We start from the raw sequence: 26,139 nt of genomic DNA, 5'->3' as shown, positions 1-26,139 counted from the left end.
TGCTGGCTTTTTAACATGCCATTAAAAAGTAGAAGTTACATTTGCTACTTATGCAATCCAAAATGGCTATATCGTCAAAATCTAAAAATGTACGGCTAGGTCCATTCTTTAAACATGTTTACAGACAAATGTAAAAGGATGATTTACATCAGAAAAATAAGGCCTTGATTAGAGCCGCACTACATTATTCTCAGCATCTCAGTGCCTTCACCTTCCGCGTGCGCCAGTGTCTCCTCAGCGAGTGCAGTGCTTCGTGATTGGTCCTCTAAGAGTCGGCGCCCTTGACCCGGCTTCCCAGGAGGGGGGCGGGGAAGGGGGCGGGCGCGGCGGGCCGCGGGGGCCCAGGCCCCACCCCCCCACCGGAGTCGCTCTTCCCCCAGCTCGCGGCTTCTGCCAGCCACCCAAGACGAGGTGTCCGGATCCACAGAGGCCAGGCTACGGGAGAGCTCACCACCGGTCCGAAGGGATTTTCAGAGCGTTCTAATGATCCCTTCAGTCCAAATTTGATTAGAAGCTGCTCTTTAACACCCCGTATTTTTAATCTCTTCACGCTACAGAGTAAAGCATTTCTTGCTAGAAAAAGGATAGCTAAGGTCAGTCATTAAAATACAACAACAATTGCTTGAAAGTAAGTTGGCTTCTTTCAAAATGATTGTTGTAGGGCTAGGTTACATTTTGTAAAGGGTAATGCACACTGTGTCATGATTTTACAAACGCGGTAAAATCCTTTGCTCTGTCATGGTTTATCATTAGAAAATTAAACAAGAATAATTACAATAAATGCATAATTTACAAAAGCCCTATATTTGTTCATAGGATTTATACATACAAGCATTACAGTACATTCCTTTGAAAGACTAAAATCAGATATAAGAACATGAATTGATCTGAAAGGATATTTATAGCCTGGATATACATGAAAAAGTAAGTAACTATATAAATGAAGTCATAAGTTTACATAAATATAAGAAACATTAAATTCTAAAATATTTTCTCTATGGTATTCATGAATTTTTCACTAATTAAAAACTCTGTAATAAAATATCTTAGGGTCCATATAACAAGTATTAACAGATTAAAGATTCCGTTGAGCTCAAAATGTAGTCTTCGCTGGCTTCAAAATGCTGCATAATCATCTGTAGAAGTAGTGTGGGTAAACTGGAAAATAAAATAAAAGCAAACGAGTCAGTCTCGAGACAGCTTCAAGTGCCCGAGCTCCTACCCCTCCACGAGCCGTCCCCAAGCCCTACGTCCTGTGCTTTGGCTGCTTTTAGAACGTAGGTAAGTATCAAGGACCAAGCGGATCACGGAGAGAATTCCTTGACTGACTTTCTTTTGACACACATCTAAAAGCTACTAACAAGAAAACCAATCATGCATTCCAGCTGAGACGTGACAACAGAACCCTGAGAGCAGCGAGGGGAAGGCTGGGCTCCCGGGCCCACACCCACCCACAGCACCACCTGCAAAGCAAGGGTGGCCCCTCAGCAGCGGCCGACCCCGAGATGCCAGCGCAGTTTCGTTTTAAAGACGGGCCTCTGGACTGAGAGGCACACGGCGGTGCAGCCTCGTGAACCCTGATGCTTTGGGGCTTGTTCCCTTCGAGAATGTGCACGCAAGACACGGTGCTGCAGCACCGCTGACGCGGGAGCGACACCACCACGCAGGGCAACGCGACGGAGACCCGGGCCGTGCACTGACCACTCCCGGCGGCAGCTAAGCGCCAAGGTCACCTTCCGCTCTCCTGCCGCCCCATCCCCCCGGACGCTCCGGCGCCAGGGCGTGGCCTCCCCGCACCTGCGGGCCGGGGCCAGGGCCGCCCTGTACTCACCCCGGCGTTGGCTCAGCAGGAGTAAGTCCTGACTGCAGCGGAGTCCAGCCTCTGCGCTCCCGCCACGCTGCCTGGTCCGACAAGCACGGGAGGGAGGAAGCGTGCAAACACAGCGTGCGGTTAGTGGTGGGACGCCACACGGGGGCACAAGGACGGACACGCACTCACATCCACAGCGGCCACCTCCTGAGGGCTCTGGGGGAAACCACCAGAGGGGGAGGGGCGGACGAGCCAGAGAAAGGGAGCCTAAGGGCCACCACGTGAGGGTTCCCTTCACCTCCGCCACCCTGGGGGGCACAGGGAGGTCACACTACAGCAGCAGCCGCAGTCAGATGACAGAGAAACGCCTGCACGGTGGGTGACGACTACTCAGCGTGACCACGTGGTCCCTCCTTAAACCCTCTAGATTCAGAGAGCGCCTGGACTTCTCTTTCGCTGTATCCGCGAGGACGGTAGTCGGGCAACAGTGACAGCGGCCACGTGACGGGCCCCGCCAAGGGGACTGAAGCCCAGCACCGATGGCCCGGAGGCCCCACGCTCTGTTGCCCCAGGGGGACCCGCCTGCTGGGGACACAGCAGCGCCGAGTGGGGACACAGCAGCGCTGAGAGCCCACCCTTAACTAGCGGTGCTCTCTGGCAGAGCGGTTGTCAAAGGGAAGAGCAGAGCTGGGTGTGAAATGACTATGGGCCCAGCCATGCTCGGGTGATGACTTCTCTCAACCTCACCTTCTTCCTTCTCCCCGGCCTTCTACAGCGTGCAAGGGACAAATAACAGTGAGGACGGAGGGAGGACAGGAAGGTGGAGGTTATTTCAAATGGACTCAGTCACCGTTCTAGCGTGAAGAGAAGTCGAGGGGGAGCTGGTGGGGTCTGAAAACTACTATGTGCTATTTTATGAAACAGCTTCTGAGCGCTGCCTGCCACACACACATCTTTACGAGCATGGGTGTCGATCTAACGCTCTGAGAATACACACGATTCTTAGTTTTATTAGTTAGAAGAGTATGCTAATATTCAACCAGACAAGAACTTAAGAAGTAAGACTCTATTACTGTTAAACTTTTATAAACAGATGTTAGGATTAATTGTAAACATGTACACCTGGGCATGCAACAGTACTCAAGTGCCTTGTCACATACTAAGTAGGCCATTCTAGATCATTATTAACGTTCCAGTCCCGGAGCTGCTCAAGCTGCCTACCAACGGCTGGGGCAGCACTGCATCACCTACCGTCCAGCTGCATCTTCTTTGGCTGCACAGAGGGTGAGGACAGAGAGGACGGGACCCGGAAATTTGCAGGGAGAGTCTCTGCTGACCCAGCAGCTAAGCCACGAACATCCTTTGGTCTAAATTTTTTTCTCCAAGAAGGTGCTCTCCTAAAGCTTTTATCATCATCCTGGTGAATTAAAGGACAGAAAACAAGACAGATTTAAAAATAAAGGACAAAAACATAAAGTTACCAGCCCTTTAAAATGACTGAGCTTATTACCGCATCTTTATCTCACCCCGTTCGTGACAACCATATGATTAGCTGGGAACTGTGGAGAGTGGCCGGGGGCCCGGTACCACTGATGCTGGGACCCTAACCGAGCATCAACCAGGACTGCCTGGGCCGCCCGGGTGTACGTTCCTCCTGACAATTACCAGGCTTCACTTCTTATCTTGAAGGAATCACCTTCTTGCTATATAATATAACACGTTTTTATTTTCCTTTAAAAACAGTTTTCGAGCTGTAAACAATTCTGTCTCCTGCTGGGACAGAGCCAGCAAATGCTGCTTTAGGTGCCCTTCTACTCTCTTTGTCAAACTCAAGTTTCCTTAATGTCCAATGAAGAGAATAACGATAAGTGTGGGAATAAATGAGTCATGGTTTTGTGTAAGGGGAAATTAATATTTTGTGCTTTCCAATACACTTATGAAACAGTCCCCCAAAGCACAGGGGCTCTGGATTAGGGTAAGACATCCAGCTGGTCCCCAAAACACAACTTAGACTCCATTCCTAAGCTGAAACCAGTGTTTCACGATATAAAAAAATACCTTTGAGGGGTATCAAAAGTTAAATAGCGAAAATTAAAAAAAAATACAAACCCCTATCTTACTGAAGCCATTCATTTTTTAAAAATTAATTTTATTTATTTATTTTTGGCTATGCTGGGTCTTTGTTGCTGCCCACGGGCTTTCCCTAGTTGCGGTGCGCAGGGGCTACTCTTCGTTGTGGTGCGCGGGCTTCTCACCGAGGGGGCTTCTTTTGTCGTGGAGCACGGGTTCTAGGCGCACAGGCTTCAGTAGTTGTGGCTCGCGGGCTCTAGAGCGCAGGCTCAGTAGTTGTGGCGCACGGGCTTAGCTGCTCCGCGGCATGTGGGACCTTCCCGGACCAGGGCTCGAACCCGTGTCCCCTGCATTGGCAGGCGGATTCTTAACCACTGTGCCACCAGGGAAGTCCAAAGATATTAATTTTTTAATAGCTCATTTGTTAATAAATTTTTAAGAGCAAAGCTTAACTTGTAAAGTAAAACTGTCTCCACGTTTAGAAGAAATACCCTGACTACATGGTTCATACAAGTATGATAAGATAATGACTTTTAAAGTTGCATTAATGTAAATTAAGCTGAAAACTTACTTCATCGAACCTTCTGTCAGTCCCCATGACCAAAAGGTTGTTAAACTCTCTTTCCAAGACAGCACGAGCCTGAAATCATAAAACAACACCACCTACAGCTTTCAACAATCTCATTTGAGTATCAGCACTTCTGGACTGCTTTTTAAACCAAGACTTTAAAAACAAAACAAAACAAAGCAACTCAGACTCTGACAGTATTTTACATCAGGGGTTTAACATGGAGTCCGTGGATGGCCTTTTGGGGAGAGGGATCCATGACCTCTTGGACATTATATACAAAAGTGTGCTCTGTGGGTTGGTGCTGGTGGGAAGATCGGGGTACTGGCAAAAGATACACAATCTCCCGTAGAATAAGAACATGTCCTCATTCTCAAATGAGCCCGCGAGTCAACAGGAATTGCAATTACACATAGAAACAAAATTAATAAAACCTTCATCTGACACACAAAGTATTTCTCTTTCCATGGAAGAACTGAATCTCGATACACGCCACTCTTACCAGAGTACTGACTTGAATGAAAGTTCCCCTTATTGTGTTTACTGTAAGACTCTCATGCTTCCAACGGAAAATGAAAAGTCAATAGGCAAAAATACCGCGGAATGAAGCATTACAGATTTTGAACTATTATATGACGGATTTGGTATGGAATGAGATTACTAGTGGTCTGAGATGTTGTTAAGTTTGGTCTCCATTCAGATAGGCAGCAACATGTCTGCATGGGGAGAACGGACCACACACTGCGCCCCAGTGAAGGCCCGGCATCTGGGCTGTACCTGTGTGTTCTGCGTGGGGATCTGTAACAAGAGGGCCAGCGCGTTGAAGTCGAAGGTTTCGTCTAAGGCCAGAAGGGCGCCGTGCACACCGCTCTCTACGAGGTTGTTTGCGTATTCCTTGAGACCGATGGAGAGGATCCAGCGAATCACTCGATCGTTGCTCCAAACAAGCACATCTGCAGGTGAATAAAAACACTTTTTAAAGTGGCCTCAGAAAGCCGTGTTCATCACGTACACCCTGCAGGCACGGCGGAAAGATCCCTGCCGCGAAACTGACCCTTCAGCTCCTGACAAAAGCGGGGAGACGCCGTTAGGCGGGCAGCCAGCCCCTCCTGCACTGAGACGCTGGTGGCTTGGCCCTTCCCCACTCCAATGGAGACTGTCCCATTAGAACTCATTCTTCAAGTGAACCCAAGAGGAATGAAGTTATTACGTACACTTAGTTTCTAGAGAACAGAAAACGAGGATCCAGGGATCAGAAATAAAAGGACACACAAGGATGTGAACGCCCACCAGGTACGAACACGTTTCAGATACAGACTCGAGAGTCTTCTGATATACTTTCTTCCCGTCCCAAGGAGGAGCTGGCGCCGTATCTGGACACCCTGCTCAATTCAGCATCAACCTCTCGCTTATAATTGTGAAGCCTTTTTTCTTGAAGCCATTTTTGTTGTCTCTCTTTTGTTAAAAAGAGAGAAACTTAAAGATCTTCTCCAGCATATTAGAGATTTGGGGGGAAGATTTCATGTTAAGCCAAGTCATGAATGATTAAGTCTGTGCTAGTAGAGAGCTACACAGAGCCGCAGGTGATAGAGGGCTACACAGAGCCGCAGGTGACAGAGAGCTACACAGAGCCGCAGGTGACAGAGGGCTACACAGAGCCGCAGGTGACAGAGGGCTACACAGAGCCGCAGGTGACAGAGGGCTACACAGAGCCGCAGGTGACAGAGAGCTACACAGAGCCGCAGGTGACAGAGGGCTACACAGAGCCGCAGGTGATAGAGGGCTACACAGAGCCGCAGGTGACAGAGGGCTACACAGAGCCGCAGGTGACAGAGAGCTACACAGAGCCGCAGGTGACAGAGGGCTACACAGAGCCGCAGGTGACAGAGGGCTACACAGAGCCGCAGGTGACAGAGGGCTACACAGAGCCGCAGGTGACAGAGAGCTACACAGAGCCGCAGGTGACAGAGGGCTACACAGAGCCGCAGGTGATAGAGGGCTACACAGAGCCGCAGGTGACAGAGAGCTACACAGAGCCGCAGGTGACAGAGGGCTACACAGAGCCGCAGGTGATAGAGGGCTACACAGAGCCGCAGATGATCACCGATTACTTTCAAAGGCAGCTCCCATCCACCGTAAGGAGATTTAAACCATTTAAACCATACAGAAAACAAGTGAAACAGATGCACAGATTTCATTTCCAACGCCCTTTTCTGGATAAAGGTATAGAATATATAGATGTTGGCTTCTGCCTTTTCTCATGATTCACATCAACTCAATCACGACTCAACCATCCTTCACATGGGCCGCGTCTCCCCAACCGTATTTTACCTTTAGTTTCCTTCTTAGTAAAAGCTGGGGATGAAAACAGCGCTTACACTCACAGTGCTGTGGCGAGGATTAAATAAAGTAGCCTTTGAAAGTGCCTGGACTTGTTCCCTAAGTCTTACTACTATTATTACTATTATTAGATTTATTTTCTGAAAATGCTGGGAGGTTTTGCATCGAGCTTAATCACTAACACCTCATGTGAAAGCACTCTATCATACCTGACCATTGAGAGGCGCATAGAGTGAGAAGCTCCCCCTCGGAGACAAGCATCTGACATCTCCCAGTGGGACAGCCCACGTCCTCCCAGGCCTCCGCACCCGCCTTCTAGCTGAAATGCCTCTGCCCTCCTCCCTGGCTAAGCAGCTCCCACTGCACCTTCAAGGCCCGCTCGCCCCAGCCTGGGAGGAGAGCCACGCGCTGCTCTCCTCTGCACTCCTCAAGTCCTTTGACAGATGCAGAGCAGTGTTTTTCACACTTAAGTCAAATGAGTGAACAGCAGGTCTCGTTCTTTTCGGCTCTGGAATGATCTACAGTGTGTAGCAGCCTTTCTGAGTGAAACAGGACACGTGTCATAGTAACAGGAAGTCCCTAGAGTCATGGGAAAAATGTTTACCTTGAGACACTTAACCTATAGACTGAGCACAAGGACACAGGCACAAGTGCTCTGGCCACAGAGGAGGATCTTAAAAACACTCCCTCCTCTGTAACGATGCCAGACACGTTTTCTCCACTTAAAGCATTTCCTGATTTTTTTCTTTAGAACAGGAAATCACTGAGGCTGCTAGTACACTGGGAAGCAAGAAACACGACTGTACTAACCTTTCAGTTCATTCTGGCTTTCTTCTCTTTTTCTTTCCAGTTCTTTCCGGTCATAATTTAACCTTCGCAGGCACATAATTCCACACTGGAAACTGTTTCTATTTCCAAGAGAAAAAGAAAAAAAAAAGAAAAAATTTAGACCGGGCAACAGTCAAACGTCTCCCAGCCAATTAGCAAGAACTACTTACGGCGACTAACCTGTGAAAACTATCGACCATTTTCAGCTGCCCGCGAAGGTCTTTCTTGGTCAAGTGGTCGAGCATCCGTGCGTCCACGAGGCACTCCATGAAGTAGCTGCGGTACTGCGGGAGGCCCAGGCTGGGCAGCCACTCGTTGCCGATCCACTCGTGGTTCATGTCCCCGTACGCCAGTGTCTGCTTTCAATAATCAGGGACGATCAGCTCAGGAAAAAGCCCATGAAAGCAGCCACAAGGACCGTTTATAGCATCTTTAAACTGGATTTTTAATCTGTTACATATTCTCAAAGGCTGATAAGCTAACGACAACGTGATTGCTTATAATTTCAAAATAACTTGATCTCTTATTTACTACCTTACAAATTTGCTGGCAAAATTTTATACAAAAGGAATTATGCCATTAAAACTCTATGACTCTCTTGTGTGTATAAATTTAACGTATTTAACAACCACGATAAAATCATAACTGACTACACATTACTTTTCTGAAATAGCTTTTATACATAATAATCACGACTCATGAACAAGTTTGAAGGATCCATCTAACTCTACTCATTAACAATATCTCTGGCTGTCTTTAACTGTATTTTTAACACTTTGTTTTCCAAATCTCCTTAACAAAACATCTGTTAATCTCCAAGTCAGTCCAGTGAATTAAAAAATAGTTTTAAAAGAACCGATAAGCAAAGCAGTAACTGACAGGCTGAAAGGAGAAAGAGACAAACGCACAATTAGTCAGAGACCTCAACCCTCCTCTCTCAATTATTCAGTAACTGATTGAACGAGGAAGCCAAAACAGACAACCAACCAATCCCAGTAAGGATAGAGAAGCCTTAAATAACACTATCAACCAACCTAACCTAACTGACATTTTATGCAACACTCCATCCAACAGCACCATACGTTCTTTTCAAGGGGATATGGAACACTCTTCAAGGCAGTCAGTCTCAGCATACTCAAAGTGACTGAAATCATACAAAGTATGTTCTCTGACCTCAACAGAATTAAATTAGGAATCAATGAAGCAGAAAGAAGAAAACAAAGGAGCAGAAATCAATGAAATGGAAACCAAAAAAACAGAAAATAAAACAATGACACTAAAATCAATTTCTTCATAGATATCAATAAAATTGACTAACCAGAGTGATCAAGAAAAAAGAGAAGACATAAACCACCAATGTCAAGAATGAAAGAGGGGACATCAGTACAGATCCTATAGACGTTGAAAGGATAGCAACAAGGGTAAACTGTGAACAGCTTTAAGCAACTTACATAAAGTAGTCTAATTTCTAGAAAGACACAATTTATGAAAGCCACTCAGTAAGAAACAGATAACCTGAATCTATTAAAACTCAAATTTGTAGTTACAAACCTTCCTACCCACCCATACACGCACACACATAAAATCTCTACCCTAAATGGCTTCACTAGTGAATCCGATCAAGCATTTATGAAAAAAATACCAATTCCACACAAACTATTCCAAAACAGTGAAGGAAAAAAACCGCCTAACTCATTCTACGAGGCCGGAATCATCTTGATACCTAAACCAGAGAAACATATAATAAGAAAACTGCAAACCAATATCCCTCAGAGACACAGATGCAGAATTCCTTAACGAAGTATCAGGAGATCAATAATCAATTAAACGAACAGGATATCGTGACAAGTAGGGCTTATCCCAAGAACGTAAGGTTGGGTCAATGTTTGAAAAACCAATGAAATTCACTGTATCGATGAACTGAAAAGAAAAACCATAATATCATCTCGAAAGACAAAGAAAAGGCAGCTGACGATATTCATCATGTATATACGGAAACCTCAGCAATCTAGGAATGGAAGAAAACTGCCTCAACCTCACATACAGAGCACTTACAAAAAACGGAGAGCTGACAACACGCAATGCATTCTCCCTAAGGTCAGGAACAAAGCAAGGATGTCTGCTCTCGCAACTTTTATTCAACACTGTATTGGAACTCCTAGTCACTGTAATAAGACAAGAAAAATGAAACCAAAATCATATGAACTGGAAAAGCAATAAAACGGTATTTGCAGATGACCTGGTTATTAATGTGGAAAATGAATCCGCAAAACAGTTACAAGAATAAAAATGAGTTTATTAGCAAAGTTGCAGGATACAAGGTCAACATATAAAAATGCACAATACTTGTAAATACTAGAAATAAACTGGAAATTGAAATTTTTAAAAATACCACTTATTATAACATCATCAAAACCCATGAAATCCTCAGGGAAAAATCTAACAGAATATGTGCAAGGTCTGCACAATGAAAAATAAACACATCATATGTCTATACACACACACCAAAGACAGGTACTTGATGTTCTGCAGTCCAGGAAGACTAAGGTATATTCAGAGGAATTCTGTACATCATGCAATCCTTGGAAATAGTATCTCTCGACTACCACCATGGTCTGTCTCAAAAATATGGCCTCTAATCTATTTTCTTTTTTCTTTTTTTTTTTTTTTTGCGGTACGCGGGCCTCTCATTGTTGTGGCCTCTCACGTCGCGGAGCACAGGCTCCGGACGCGCAGGCTCAGCGGCCATGGCTCACGGGCCCAGCTGCTCCGCGGCATGTGGGATTTTCCCGGACCGGGGCACGAATCCGTGTCCCCTGCATCGGCAGGCGGACTCTCTACCACTGCGCCACCAGGGAAGCCCTCTAATCTATTATTAATACCAGCAAAGCTGGAAGGAATGATTCAGACTCCAGCAAGAACACTCAAATTCTAATAGGAAAAAAAAATGTTTCTAATAGAAAAAAAAATTCTATAAATAGTCATGAGTGGAGATAAACATCAAACACTTTTGGGACATCATCACAATATCACGTTTCTTCACTCTTTCAAACCCAACTCTCATCTCAAGCCTGACACTTACAGCATGAATATCTCTCATAGCCTGACACTTGCAGCGTGAATATCTCTCATAGCCTGACACCTACAGCGTGAATATCTCTCATAGCCTGACACCTACAGCATGAATATCTCTCATAGCCTGACACCTACAGCGTGAATATCTCTCATAGCCTGACACCTACAGCGTGAATATCTCTCATAGCCTGATACTTACAGCATGAATCTCTCTCATAGCCTGACACTTACAGCGTGAATATCTGGTATTATTTCCTTGCTTGCGGATTATGTGTTCTTAAAGAGAAACAAGATGCAAAGACATTTCTAAACAGAGAATTCCACGGAAGCAGAAGCTTCTGTATCTTTGTTTACTCCTTAGGTACTCTAGTCACACCTAAATGGTCGATCATATAGGTTTCTGGGAAAATCAGGCTCAATCCAAGGGAGACCCACACCTCCTAGGCTGTCATCACAGCCTCTGAAAGAAAGCACACAATGGGGCTCTCTCATGGTCAGAGAACATCTGGGATACAAGAGACTCTACAGGGTCTATCTTTCCATCACTGAAATGATCACAAATACAAATCAGTTTTCTGAACTCTGTACAAGGTGAGAGTGATGGCACGGATGCGGCTGTCCTGCTCGATCCTGTACCACCAGTGGGCAGTGTAGTCTCGCGCGGACAGCTGGGTGATGCTACTTGCTAAAGGAAGGCATCCAAGGCTTTGACAACACCTTGATGTCTTCTTCCCCTGAGTGCCCAAGGGAATCTCAAACTTCCCCTTGGGTTAGGAGCTGGTCACTGTGCTAATACCACAGGGAACGCGCACTGTGCGCCACCTGCCCCTGGCAGCTTCACGGACACCAGGAAGCCTCTTTGCTTTCCTCTCCTCCAGGAGAGGGGTGGAGTGAAAACGGTCCTTGCTTACGCTGAGGACTCAACGTTGGCAATTCTGGTGTCATCGGCAGGGCTCATCCTTGTTTCTACTTCCGTTGCGAAAAGCAAACGTCCAGCTTATTTAATTTACACTTCGTGCCCCATGACGCAGGGAATTTTATATTCAAGTGCTCACCAAGTTCTGCTTCTTAGTGTAAAATATACTGATGTTTAAGTAATTATGAAATGCACTCTTTCAAATTCACTGATACTCATTAGTAACCAGGTTAAAAAATTAATGAGGATGTTTACCTGGAGTAGTGGCACAGAATACCTAAATGGTGGTGGGGGGGGAGCTCACAGCATCATATTATAGCGTTTCCTCTTCTGTTAAAAAGTGATATAATTGGCTTTATTTCAGGAGTACAAATAGAGGGAAGCAGGTGTTTCAACCAACAACCTGTGATCAGGAAAATTCTGATTTAAAATTCCTTTGACTTTTCGGTTAAACAGTTATCCTCTCAAGGTCCATGAACAGGTGCCACTAGTGAGCGCCTCAGGGAAACTCCAGCCGCAGCCGGCAGGCTTCGACTTGTCGCGAGTCACAGGGCAATGTCGTGGGATCACACTTGGGGAAATCACTGTTTTTAATCAACGGGTCTCAAAGTAAAGCTGCAAAACAGCTGTGACAGGGCTTTTCTCGAGCTGAACTGGGGACCTAACAATTCCACACGCACGGTAAGCGAGAATGGGCTCAATTTCTGAGAATCCCACCAGTAAGAAAGGCTTTGGAACAACACTGTATTAGGACACAATGTAGCAAATGCCGACAGAGGTAGAGGCTCTACGGCAACCCTTGTGTTGGAAATTTATTAGAACAGGATTTCCTCCTCAGTAGGTCTTGTAACTAACGCTACCCCCACCAGGGACTGAAATACATCATCTCAGGAGCTGCCAAAGCCAACAGGGCTTTGTAGGAAGGACCACGTGTCAAACAAAGTAATTTACGTGAGTGAGAACTAACTACCAGGGCACCACACGAGACATGTTCAAAGTTGTCCATGAGACGCACTCGTTAATCCCGTGCTTTCTTTGGCTAATGCTTTCAAACCATTAACAATATTCTATGTCAAGAAGTTAAAAACGTCAAGAAAAGTAAATTACAAGTTTTCATACTCCAATTCTTTTTGTTGCTGTACATATAGTGAAGAATACGTTATAGAAAGTCTCCAACCTGAGCCCAGCTTCCCTCCTCATCTTCCTGATGTTACGTGGTCAGGGATGCAAAAGAACATAACTATTAGTATTGGCGAGCTTAGCAATGCAAGCAAATTAACTTTGCAGGGGAGGTGCAGCTTAATGGGGTGAAAAGGGTCAGAGAATCAAAGCATCATGCAAAACTCATGCAAAACCAACAATTCCCATGTCTCATGCGAGGAGCGGACTTCCCACGGCAAGCACACCCGGAAGAGGAGAAAACTAGGGCCAGAGGGCTGAACGGAGGGCTCCCCTAAAGAAGACAGCAATTAAGTCTATTCTACGTGGAGCGAGTCTACCAACTCTAAGTTCCTGAAAAGAATATAAAATAGGATGAAATATGGATTGTGTTTCACACGTTTAACTATTACCTAAAGGAAATACTTGTCCAGAACAATCGAAACGTTAAGACGACATTTCTGTTTTCCACAGAAAGGCCAAGAACGGCGCCAACCTGAGGTGGGGCTGCCCGGGGAGGGGTGGGGGTGGGGGGTGAGCACGGGGCGGGACTGACCGTCTGGGGCGTGGCCGTGAGCGTCTCCATCTCCTCGTGTGTTAACCAGACATTTCCTGTGGTCTAGGGGCACCCCGTGACCGGCCACATCCAGGGCAAGGGCAGCGGTGACAGAGGGGAAAGGCGGCAGACACGTCAGCCAGGTCAGCCGGGGCACGGGAGGGGAGCGGGTGGGGCAGAGGCCGTCCCCACCCACCTCCCCGTCTGAGATGCCCACAGCGAGACACGGGCGGGCGCTCGGCCCTTCTCCTGGCAGGACCCCGCCTTCTTAAGGAGGACAGCCTAGAGCTTCTTCCTGTGCCACGCTGACACCTGAGCTACGTGGGATCTAAAGAGCTGTTAAGCCATTGTACTTAAGACGGTCTCACCCAGTCAAAGCACAACAAAGAACAGGACAGAAGTCCGGCTTTGGGCTCTGGGGAGACGCTTCCGAGCAGGCGCCCGCCGGGGACCGGGGCCTCTGTCAGAGGTGGGGTGCGGGGCCGCCAGCGTCCCAGTGACGGCACCGCCGGGCGTCCCCGCAGCCCCAGACGGCCGAGCCCCCGTGGGCGGTACCCCCGCCTAACGGTGGGCAGGTTCCTCACGGGAGGCCTGTTCGTCTTCACCGTCCATTAAACTCAACTCGTAAGACGCTCCCTTTACCGAGGTACTTGATAAAAACTGCGGGAAAACCCCCAGCACCTTCATTTCTGAAAAGGCGACTCTGGTGAAACACCTGGGCACAGAGCAGATCAGATACACTGAGATCACGCACACCTGTGCAAGAGGTGAGGACACGGGCTACTGTCATCACCACGACGTTCCCACTGAGAAACAACGGAAGACAAGCGAACAGAAAAGCTTTCACGCTTTTTGTGTAAAGTAACCGTGAGCCCTGAATCAGGGCGTCGACCTGCTACTCAGAGGAAGTACGTCTGTGAGGCTTAGCTTCCGCACTGGTTTTTCTCTCCGGAGTAGACAGACTGAAAGCAGAGTGGGAACTGAGCCGGTGTACAGAGTCTGCCCTTGAGAAATGAAGGGCTGGCCCGTCCTGATCTCCCAATTATCATTCACGTTTTCATTACGTTAGTTTTTCACTTTTTCAACTAGGAGGACCCTCTTAAAGGACTTCCAAGGTCTTCCCACGTGGAGCAAAACTGGATGAGCACAAACACTGCTTGGAGTACACTTGCAGATTTATGGACTCTTAAAATTCCAGGGTCTACAGCTCCCGAAACGGAGAGCGCCAACAGGCCGAACAAGTCAAACGAGGGGACCACTGCTTACAATGCAGCCCGGGGTCTAAGCTTTTTCTCCTTCACTTTCTTTAAATTCATATTTAAATTTGTGATGGTTACTTTCTTACGTTTTCAAAGACTCCCATTTCTATATCACAATGCCACTGTAGCCAAGCTGTTATAAAAGTATGTAATGACCCATCTTTTAACAGCCCAATTGCCGCAAATTAAAAGTTGTCATGTCTTTGAATGCTAAACCTTTAAACTGGAACACTAGATGTGTTTCTAAAGAACTGCGGAAGCAACACGCATAGGGGATGAACTCTTTTTACGGAAACGTACCGTTCTTGACGTAGGAGGGGCTGACGGACTTGTCAGGGACATGATCTCCTGAATCGCCAGCCTCAGCTTCAGCCGGTGCAGAGGGTTGCTGATGCCGATCTCGCGCTGGATCTCCGTGTCCGACAGGGCGGACATGATGGCCCCGCTCTTCACGTTGGCTCGGCAAGCAGCCACGTACCAGGCCGGCATCCCGACCCAGAGCTGGAGACGGGAGACACGGGGGCCAGAAGGTTATGCGTGGCGTACGGACGGGCTCGCACACTCGGCCAGGATTCGGAGAGGGGCATACGCACCTCCAGCCAGACGACAACAGTTGGCCCGTCCCACTGTGCAAAGGGTAAGCCTTGTCTCCGGGCTTCTTCGAGCAATTCGTGCCTACAGGTGACAGATGTTCAGACCTTCAGGAGCCACACTACACACAGGCAAAGCGTCCTCTATAAACCCCCAGAGTGTGGTGCCACACATCTCATCGTTGTCCTTCAACCTTCTAAACCGTCCACTGAAGGGTAGTTTGGAACACATCACACTGAACGCCTGAGTAACGAGATGCTGAAAGACCCTCGAGGATTCTCTACAGAAGCGTCTCCTTCCAGGATTAAAGAATTACTACCAACTTTAAAAGACCCAGCAGAGTCTTCACATCCAAGGTAGGATATTCAACACAAAACATAATCACTCATCCCTTTCCAGACAAGGAGGACAAATCCGTAGGAAGAGGAAACCATACCTAGGTCTGAACAGAGGAGTCTGCCTCCGAGAGCTTCAGAAATGCTCAACATTTCACAACAAAACACACAGAGAACAACGCAGACCTTTAACACTAACGACGCTCTAATACAGCGAGCAAGGAAAGGGCTGGATTTTGGCTGTTTCTATTCTGCACTGCTATTTAGCTAAGTAGGTATTTGCTAAATTAAGATATTGGGTCATCTTTTTGGGGGGGGGTATTTATTTTTTTTGGCTGTGCTGCGCGGTTTGTGGGATCCCAGTTCTCCGATCAAGGATCAAACCTGGGCCCCCTGCAGTGGAAGGGCAGAGTCCTAACCACTGGACCACCACCAGGGAATTCCCGGGTCATCTCTGGTTTAACCCACAAGCTTCACATCCAGAAAATTTAAATGCCAACAACCTCTACCAGTGCACACAAGGCAGGCCGTGAGCCTACGATACTGACGGCGATGCCAACTAGCCCAGGGCAGGAGGCAGCGAGGAGTCCTGGGATCCTTATGGCAGGGCTCCCCAGGCCCCGGGATGTGGACCGGTGGCAGTCCGTGGCCTGTGAGGAACCGGCCGCGCGGCAGGAGGTGAGCGGCGGGGGAGCAGGCAAAGCTGCATCTGCTGCCCTCCGTCGCTCGCACTGCTGCCTGAACTGTCCCCCTGCCTGGCCCCCCCACTCTGCGGAAAAACTGTCTTCCACGAAACCGGTCCCTGGTGCCAAAAAGGTTGGGGACCGCTGCTTTATGGGATCAGAGATGTTCTGTGTGCCTGACTTTAAAATGCCCAAACCATAATGTTAACATCTTTTAAAATGATTTTGTCTACGGATAACATACTTATGTAAGAGGTAACACAAGAAGCTTTATGAACCTTATTGTACTTCTCTGCGTTACGTACTTACAAAACTTTCTGAAAGTCACTAATTAGCTTAAAAATGAAAAGTCTAGGAGAGAAGGTGGGACTGGAGTGGAAAGGACAGGTCCATTTACCTGACTGGACATCCCTGAGTCACTGCGAAATTCCTAGGTCGTTCTTAGTTATTTTTCTGTAATAATTTCTGCAGATCACCCCACGGAATCTTTTATTTCTAAAGATACTTAGTGGCTTTTCTTTCTTTTTCTTTTTTTGGCCACGCTGCACGTCTTGGGGGATCTTAGTCCCCCGACCAGGGACTGAACCCGGCCACCGCAGTGACAGCGCGGAGTCCTAAGCACTGGGCCGCCAGGGAACTAACTCCCTAAAGAAACAGAGTGGCTTTTCGTTCTATTCAAGCAGCATTAGACTTAAGACTGTGACGTCTATGTACAATTAAAGCCCAAAGTGTTTCACATAAAATTTCAAGTAAGTGTTCCTTGAAGTCAACCTTAGGTTTCCTGGGAATAGTAAATACTGTATTATCCAGGAATGATTATACCAGAGAACACAACATGCATCTTAACAGCTCAAGCAGAGTAAAAAACCCAGTAAACTTTTCAAATTAAAACAAACAAAGCTATTCGTAAATTAAAAACGAAAGCTGAGTCCACATGAGACTGTGACCACCCTGACACAGGACCCCAGCGCTGGAAGGAGTCGTGGAGGCCAGCAGGGCCCTGTCGGGCAGAGCAGCCATCAGCGCTGAACTGAGCGCTACTTCCTGTCCCCTGGAGACGACTCCCCCTCAAAGACAGCAGCTACACCTTATGTAAACATTCACGGGGGCCATACAAGCCTCTGAGCGCCGCAACAAGGCCTGCACAGGCCAGCCAGGGACAGCCTGAGTGTGGTCCCCGGACCGCCAGGCTGGCCAGGAGGCGGCGCCGCAGCACCCGCCAGGCCGGGGGCTTTCAGAACCCCGCGCTCTGAAGGGAGCCAAACAGGCACTGAATCCTTGGCACGTTGCCAGAGGCTTCATTTTTTTTAAATATGCAACAGATATTCACTGTAGACGAGAAATTCAGGGTTAAAAAGAGCCCACTGATCCCATTACCTGGAGACTGGTGCACACTGTTCTGACTCTTTTCCAGGCAAGAGTCGCTCGCTTTCATAAAAGGCCTTTTCTACCATGGATGTATTTCTGGGATTTTAGAGCTCCGGTCCAGCACCCTGATGACACTGGGATACGGTGATGGTGACAGGACAACGCGGCTGAGAGACGTGGGAAGCCAGCGAGAGGGCGAGGAGGCCCGCGGCCTGGGAGCACAAGCCCCCTCCTCCCCGAGGTGCCCGTCCCGCGCTGGGGAAAGCACACCCGCAGGCGGGCATCAGCGGCAGGGCCCCCACTCCTGCCCCTCCCGCCAGTGGGGCACAGGAGCAAATCACTGCCGCTCTCCCACTTCATCTAGGAACCCACTTCTGCCTGCTGCCGACACAACCCGCGACTGCTCCGAATGGAATGCCGCGTGCCCTGGGATTCTCTGTTTCTACTCTCTCCTGTTTCCAGTTCTTCTCAACTGGAAACGCTCACGCTCCCCCTGGCGGAGGCCCACCTGCTCCCGCGGCTGCTTTTCTTCGGCGCGCTGGTCCGCACCACAGGGCTCTTGGCTGCCTTACGACCAACTGCTGACATTTTATCTGTTCGAGATCTGGGGACTGCCACGGCACACAGTTTTGTCTCCCTCACTGAACCCCATCATAGACAGTCTGAGAAACCAGGGGATGAAAGCAGCTACCTGGAGACTATTTGGGAAGCTATCGCTAAGTCCTCTGCCAGAAGCAGAACACCTGGTCTCCGCTAATGGAATATCGGTAACAAAAGGCCAAGAGAAAAAGACTTGATGACAAAAAATGGTATTTAAAAAACTCTTGAGTGGCAGAATAAAATCTGTTCAGTCCCTCACTTAGGAACAAATGTGTTTCTTTAAAAAAAAAAAAGTACTGATATCAAGAGCAGAGAAATAAATAAACGTGAAGTAGAGCCTACCAACTCGCCCGTTCACTCACACGACCCCTTTCTAATGATCAACAGAACCGTCTTTTCTTCCTTCTTTACTCCAGCTACCAAGATAAACATGACAGGCATTTAGTCCTCAGCTAAGTTAACTGCAAGGGAAGGAGGCATTCCTTCACAGGTCAATCTTCTAGAAAACAAGAAATCTTCCAGTCATTAGCTCCCAAGCCTAAAACACGAGCACTAAGGTGACAGGACTCCAAATGCCTTAAATCTCCCCAAAGCACCCAGCTCTGTTCCGAAGAAGCTGAGCTACGAGCCAGTATCCTGCGGGATGAGGCGTATGCCATCTGCCGGGATCCCGCGGCCCCGAGCCACGGTCCAGAAGCAAACAGAGGACTCGCTCCGTTTCTGCTGGGATTGATTTCCTTCCTCTGCAACGCTCTCTGCTGTCACTGTCTCACTCTCATCTTTGACCTCAGTTTACAGAGAGGACTGGGGAAACGAGCTCAAGGGGGCTGCCTCCCCTGCGGGCCAGCTGGGACGAGGTCAGCACTGTGCCCACCCGGCTCGGGCCACGCGTGCGGGGCTACTCGGCTGGGACTTGATCTGCCCCGTCAAGGATCAAATTCTAGACCCCAAGCGGGATTTCTTAAATACCTGCTCTAGTAGTCGACTCCTGTGGCACACGTACTAACCTCAGAATCAGAGGCACAGGAGAAAGACATTCAGAAATACGCTGAATTCTATGGGGAACAGACACGCCTATGAGAGAGAGGTCATGTCATATGTGAATGACAACATGCGTTTTAAATTGGGACAGAAGCACCACGGTCAAGCCGTCTTTCGTAACGAGACGGTTGTGTGAGGTGCTGATCAAATACCATACGAGTGGCATCATCCAGACAACAGACAGGGCCTCATTTCTCTGACACTGACACTCTGCGCACCCGGCACCTCCTACAAAGGCTCACCGGGCTCCACTTCACCGACGCGGCCGCGCAGGCCGGTGCAGGGCCGGAGAGAGGCCCGGGCAGGAGGACTGCGGTGCCACTTCCCGTCAAAAGCAGTGCAGCTCCGAGCCTGTAGCTGGCGACGGGCAATGCGGAAGGTTTCAGGACACACAGCACAGCAAACCCCACGACTCAGCTTCCCCCGTGAGCGCACGACAGCGTCAACCAAGGGGAGGTGGAAAGACAGCATTTACAACACCAGGTCCTTATTAACGGGGCCCAGTTCAAACGCCGCTGAGCAAGTGCCCGCACGCGGGGAGCCCGTCTAGAGCCCAGGCCACCGCGACGATGGTCAGGGACGCCGGCTCCCATGACAGCTGCAGCCTCCACGCCCCACCGAGCACGTCCAGCACCAAGTGTGCCCGCCGCGCTCTCTCATGTAGCTTTCATGAAACCTGAAAGTCTCATCTTCACCAAATTTTGAAAATTCTCTAAAAAAGTGGACGCACTGGCTGTGTAAATTCAGCAGTTAAAAGAGCACCTCTGAGATAAATTGGGGCTTGATAAAAAGAAAATATTTCTGACAAGCGTATTTTGATTCTCCCATCGATAATGCCATAAACGTTAAACTATATTCAAACAGTACTTTTTCTGGAAAGCTAAAATATTTTTTTCACGTTTATAAGTAAAGCATTCTCCCTGAAGCCAATCGTATCTCTGGTTAACTGACAGAACTAAAATCACCCACTGTAGTCAGAAAACCTTCGGACTCTGCGTTGTTCTCCAAGTCGTCAGTACATGTTAGAACTTGCCGCGCGTGACGGTGGAGCAGAGAACACCCTGCTCGTGCACTCTCAGCCGTGGTAACACAGAGTCAGAAGTTCAGCCTGAGCACCCGCGCTCCAGAGGAACCTGCCTAGCAGACACACACACACCAGCGCACGGAACTTCATCACACGCCGGGCAAGTAACCCAGCGACGTCTGCCACGTGCAGCCCACCACTCGAGCTTCCTCCGGAGAATTACAAGACAAATGGAGAAAACACAGTGGAAAACTACGTTTGACGCTACGTGAAACACCAACGCTCAGGAGCAGAGGGTGGGAGGGCTGGCGGCACAGCCATAACCCCTCCTGGTCTCTAGCAGCTGAGCGGGAAGATGTCAAGTGAAACGCCCCAGCAGAATCTAGGGCACAGAAGTGTCCTGGCATGACTCCAGAAGGGCAAAAGGCTCTGACGTTAAGTCCCCATAAGCGAACGGCAGTCACCTGAGTTCGGGTACGACACTCTCTACAGTTCAAAGACAGCAACACTCAAATCAGCTTTTGCTGTTGAGTTTCTACAGTTTTCCACTTCCAGGGAACCAAAGACCGAGTATTCCCCTACGGTGTCGTGAGCAATGACCGAACGGACAGCATTTCCCCCGGAACGCAATCAACACTATGCCACGCAAGATAACTGTGATTTCTAAGAAGAGAGCTAAAATGAGGCAGATTTCACAAAAGAAAAATCAACAGGCAACTTGAGGGGCTAAAGGCAAACTGGCCTCTAGTGGAGAGGGTCCCCGTGGGCTCAAGGGTGGTCCTGGGGTCAGTGCCTGCAGGCCCCGGATTCCAGACCAGCGTTGGTTTCTCAAGGTGCCTGACAGTGGCCAGATGACCTTCCCCATCGTCAGATTTATCACAGAGCCCACCCAGCTTCCCCCGTCTCAAGGGCCAGTATTACCACCTTATCACCACCTTCCCCACTCTCAGGTTCGTGCTCACCCGAGACTACAAAACGTTCCATCTTATTTCCCACTTGTCAGTTCACTGGGACAGCCTCCGCCTATCCAGGTCGTCTACTTAGCGCTCGTTTGGGATGTGGTCACCCGACACACAAATCGTCCTGGGTCAGAAAACGTCTCTGGACCCAGAGACACATGCACACGCTATGTGCCTCTGTGCCTCATCCTGGGGCATCACAACGCCCGAGCTCCTTTGCAGAAAACCATCCCTACTGTTATCGCTTATTTTCAGAAATCAGGACAACTCAGAATTAAAATTTAATAAGATTGCAAAACTGAGAGTCTGTTTAAGGTAAAAATACAAAATCTACCAGAGGAGGGAAAAAAAGGGCAACATGGTAAGTGACAACTTCCTGACTGATGGCTAGCGTGAGCCGCAAATGCCAAGTCCCCGTAGTGGCTGCAGTCACACGCGCGTCTGCCCCAGCGCCGGCACTGCTTAAGGAGCCTCGTGGACGTATACGTAGACGTATCTGTACAGCTAATGCTCGTAAAGGCCCCATGGGGTATGTACTACTATGACTCGCATCTCACAGATGAGGAAACTGAAGCACAGGAAGGCCAAGCTTCCCAACGCCCCAAAGCTGACTCGTGCAGGAGCCGCATTCAGATACGAAGGCTCCGTGGCTGCGCACGACTCAGCCACGACACGCCCTCGCCAGAGAACTCTCTAGAGTGGACCAGGAGCCCACGTGTGAGGCCTCCCCGAATTCACAGGTGTTCTAAGTCCTCCGGGAAGCACAGTTTAATAAAGGCTTTGGGCTAAGCTTTCAGAAGATAGTATATCTACAGAGCTGGATATCACATTTAATCAATAAACATTAGTTAAGCATCAGGAACAACTGAAAACTGTTCAGTGAGATCGACAAAAAACAAAAACCTTACTTTTTTTGAAGTTTACGATTTTTTTCAGCCTGTCCTCCCAATTTGCTGAGTCCCAAGGCATCTTGAGATGAGTTTTCTGTCTCTGAAATAACAGCTACGAGGAAGCAGAGTGGTCGAAATATTGAGAGAAAATCAACACGGCCGAGTTAGGTGTTTCTGTAAACAGGTGGAGGAGTTTTTGTAGGGAGAGTGAGGAAAATTCTAAAGGTGAACTTTCCGACCAGACGGCCCACGCGCACACACGCACACACGCACACGAAAACGCTCAAGAGGCAGGAAGGCTGACGCCTGGGAGACGCTGAGCTGCTCAAGGCAGGCAGACGTTACCCGTGCTCTCTGGGCCGTGTGTGGACCCACTGGGGAAACAGACCCGGGAGAACACCCAGCTCGTGTGAGGAAGCACGCGGTGGCGACGGGGCGGCGGAGGGGCGCGCAGAGGTGTGCGTGCAGCCCCTGCCCCCTCCGAACGCTGAAGGGCCGGCTGGAAACCACCCACCTGGTCCCGGCGACCCCTTGCCCAGGGCCCCAGGCCGGCCCTTCTCCTTCTTGCCGAACAAGCGGCCGATAGAGGACTTGATGCCCTTCTTCTTGGGGGCTTTGTGCAGTGAGTCCTGGCTGCTGCTGCTACTGCTGGGGTTGCTCGCGGGGCCGTCCTGCGAGCCTGTCGAGCTTTGGGGACAGAAAGTGACCTTTAACGGGTGGCCTCGCGCAACCACACCCCCTACAACGCTCGCTCCCCACACCATGCGGCAGACGGGGCTCCTCGCGGACCGCGGCGCGCACGAGAGGTGCAGGCTCCCCACCACGGACAGCTGCTCCCCAGAGGCCGGGACTCTCTGACGTGAGCTCTCCTCCGAAGGGGGAGGGGCCTGACTCTAGACCACCCAGTGCAGAGGGTGCTCCGAGCCCCTCAAGGTAATGGCCCGGCAGGTGCAGACGCCCCCGGGGCCGGGGCAGGAGAGCGATGGTCACCGTGCAGGGGCGCTGGAGAGATGACCACACGTGCCCTGCATCGAGTGCTGCCTGGCTCCGGACAGGAGCTCAGCAGGTGGTGGTCTGAACAAGGCCAGCGTCACAGAACTGCAACTGACAGTCTCCTGAGAGGAGGCACTCGGGGAGCATGGAAAGATGGGGTGGGACACCTCACAGCTCGGAAAGGACAAGAACGCATCCGAGAGCCACGCAGTGTCCTACAGAGGAGTAACGCTCAGAAACAGCCCGCGCCGGGCGGAGGCTCCAGCCAGAATAGGAAGAAAGTTCCCAAAGGAGTTAATCGGTAGAATCTGCAGAAACGAGGTGTTTCTAAAATTGCTGATATCTCTTAACTCTTTCCTTGCCAAGCCGACTCTGTCCAAACAGAAGGCACCTCCTGCCGGATTTCACTACAGCGCCCAGAGCAGGGGTCGGCACCCTAAGTCTATCACTTCAACAAACACGCTGAACTGAGTGGTATTTCTTTAAAATCATCATTCTGACTTGTTTTTCAAGAGAAGACGAACAGATTTCCTGAAAGTGGAAGGAGGAGAGCAGGGCCCTTACTTGCGTGCGTCCCTGATGTCCTCGTGGCTGGCTGTGTGCAGCGCCCCTGTGTGCAGCCGGTCCAGCCGAAGGGATCGTGGGGACGAGGGGGGTGAAGTTTCACATTTGATGGTCGTCTTGTCGTCTCGTACCTCATCTCGGGAAGCCGGCAGCTGAGGGATTGAGATAAGTGTAAAATTAGGTGACAACAGACTGTGACGGATAAAGGAAGTCACAGAGGCTCTACGTTATAACCAGAAACTTATCTGAAAACCTATTAGCTATGCTTTCTGCCAGTACAAAAAGGCTTGATCTAGCCTAATGCCATCTTAAAGGGCTGTCTTGTTCATGAGAAGCAAGGCTGTCAGCAGAGGGAGCCGGCCTGCACCCGCACGAGCGCGGAGACCTGGACAGCGGCCTCCCGTGGCCTGCCGTCCCTAGAATCCAGGCCACCCAGACAGGCCCGCAGGGGCAGCAGAGAGCTGAGCCCCGCCTGAAGCCACCACCATAAACCACGCATGGCATTAACCACCGCGATGAAGAGGACCCCGAGGAAGAGGACGGCTGTGTTTATCTCCTGATGCCATTCAACAGAAACACTAGCACGGGGAAGAAACCTCTCAGGCAAACCTGTCCAGACCTTTCTGTTTGAGAGGAAAAAAGAAATAGCTTGTTCTAGGTCTTCATCGAAAGACGATCTCTTCCAGACTCCCAGCTTTTTGGCTTATAATGGGATGTGAGTGTGGGAAGCAGGGTGGTGGTTACGGTAGGGGAACAGGTTAACCCCTTCAGGGTCCAGGCAGATCTCCCTTATAAATTTGGGTTTAGTGGTTAAGCCAGGTTAGATTTTATGAAACATGCACGGCAAGCATTTGTAGAAACAATGCGACTTGAGCAACCGACCTGTGCCTTTTTAATGGGATTCTGTAAAGAATAATACTGATCCACTGCAGCCCCACAGTGGCTTCGTGACAACAAAGTGACCCGGGGCAAAATACAGCTGAACTCATTTAAGCGACAGCTGGATAAACTGTGTCCTCTCCTGACTTCTAATTACAATCATCAGATAGCAAAAGGCTAGAAAGGCTAGAAATCATCAATGTGAAACTTAACAGGGATCGATCTCAAGTTCAAGTTCAAACAATCCTTTACAAAAATCAAATGGGTCAGGGAAGTGACACAGGTCTGAGTTGACTAGGGACTCCGTGGAGACAAACAGCTGCTTTGAAGCCCAGTAAACACGACAAGGCCCTTCCCAAGGGCCTCTTCCTAAGGAAGTCCTCCGGGCCCACCCAGCCTGGCACCTCCCCCGGGATGAGAGCCCGCCCCACTGTGCCCACGTGACTAGGACGGGCAGCTGCACGCAAGCTGGGCAGGCGTCTCGGCATCCACGTGCGGCGTGGAGGAGGCGGCAGGTCCGCAGGTGCCTGGTTCTTGGCGCACACACGCCAAACCTAGAACAAGGCCCTCTCAGTAGCCAGACAGCGAGCTCAAGCTACCACATGCAACAGACCAGGCCCCCCGGCCGGGACATAATCAACAGGCCACTACCTTTATTGAGAAAGTCTTGCCACCAAGAAAACTACGAACGTATGCAGCAGAACTGTGTCTCACTGCCGACCTGTGGACTGTGCAGGGACGGCACAGCGTGGCCACCCCGAGGGGCACGGGTCTACCGCTGTCCTCACTTAACAGCAGGGCAAAGCCGGGCCCAGAGCGGGCGAGCGGCTCACCCAGGTCACAACCAATCGGTGACAGAGCCGGGACTTTAAACTGCCGCACTGCTGTGGCCTGGCAGAGGGGCGCTGGCGCGCTGGGCGGCTGGGCCGCAGCACGGCTGCGCGGTGAGTGCACGCCCAGGGGGTTGTGAGCCTGAGAGGGAGGGAGACATCGTGGTCAACAGATCTGGCCCTCAGCGCACCGTATTCCCTCCAAGAACAGGGGCTCAGTCCAGGGTTATCTGAGAGGAAGGAGCCCCGAGCGCTCTCCGTCAGGAATGCTGTGAAGGAGACAAGAGCTCCTGGTGGAAAAGCGGGCCAGACGGCGCCAGGGCTGAGGGTCCAGGTTCTGAAATCAGACAAATCCACACTGCGCTGCTGACTGACTGTGCGAGCCTGGGCGCAGCACCTGGCCTCTCTAAGCCTCGGCGTCCACGTCTGTTGAATGGGGATAACAACAGCACCTGGACCTCACGTGGGTGTTTGTGGGATTAGGGAACAGACTCGTAAAGCATTCAGCACGACGCCTGGCACAAAGTGACAGCCTACCGAATGCTACTACCTGTGACTATTAAAATTGCTTTCCCCCAAATCTAGCATCTATGGCTCCGCTTCCATCATTTCTTTTTTTTTTTCTTTCTGTGGTACGCAGGCCTCTCACCATTGTGGCCTCTCCCGTTGCGGAGCACAGGCTCCGGACGCGCAGGCTCAGCGGCCCTGGCTCACGGGCCCAGCCGCTCCGTGGCATGTGGGATCTTCCCGGACCGGGGCACGAACCTGTGTCCCCTGCATCGGCAGGTGGACTCTCAACCAC

General features: G+C 49.8%; 1 protein-coding gene across 1 annotated transcript in view; it reads right to left on the bottom strand.

Moving 5' to 3' along the window:
* Nucleotides 1-1,048: 1,048 nt before the first annotated feature.
* The window catches only part of PPFIA1 (PTPRF interacting protein alpha 1), an 86,460-nt gene continuing 61,369 nt past the window's right edge, over nt 1,049-26,139 (bottom strand). The window contains exons 19-30 of the mRNA XM_082659450.1: nt 23,629-23,780; nt 22,586-22,758; nt 22,090-22,183; nt 15,174-15,255; nt 14,881-15,081; nt 7,797-7,972; nt 7,599-7,696; nt 5,226-5,401; nt 4,452-4,520; nt 3,062-3,227; nt 1,832-1,902; nt 1,049-1,158 (exon numbers count right to left, since the gene is read on the bottom strand). Of these exons, the coding sequence (XP_082515576.1) occupies nt 1,844-1,902; nt 3,062-3,227; nt 4,452-4,520; nt 5,226-5,401; nt 7,599-7,696; nt 7,797-7,972; nt 14,881-15,081; nt 15,174-15,255; nt 22,090-22,183; nt 22,586-22,758; nt 23,629-23,780 (1,446 nt within the window). The 3' untranslated portion in view covers nt 1,049-1,158; nt 1,832-1,843. The remainder of the gene's footprint in view (nt 1,159-1,831; nt 1,903-3,061; nt 3,228-4,451; nt 4,521-5,225; nt 5,402-7,598; nt 7,697-7,796; nt 7,973-14,880; nt 15,082-15,173; nt 15,256-22,089; nt 22,184-22,585; nt 22,759-23,628; nt 23,781-26,139) is intronic.

The sequence above is a fragment of the Grampus griseus genome (genome assembly GCF_964374135.1).
Source record: "Grampus griseus genome assembly, chromosome: 8".
In the NCBI taxonomy this organism is placed as follows: domain Eukaryota; kingdom Metazoa; phylum Chordata; class Mammalia; order Artiodactyla; family Delphinidae; genus Grampus; species Grampus griseus.
This window is presented reverse-complemented; position numbering and strand designations above follow the sequence as displayed.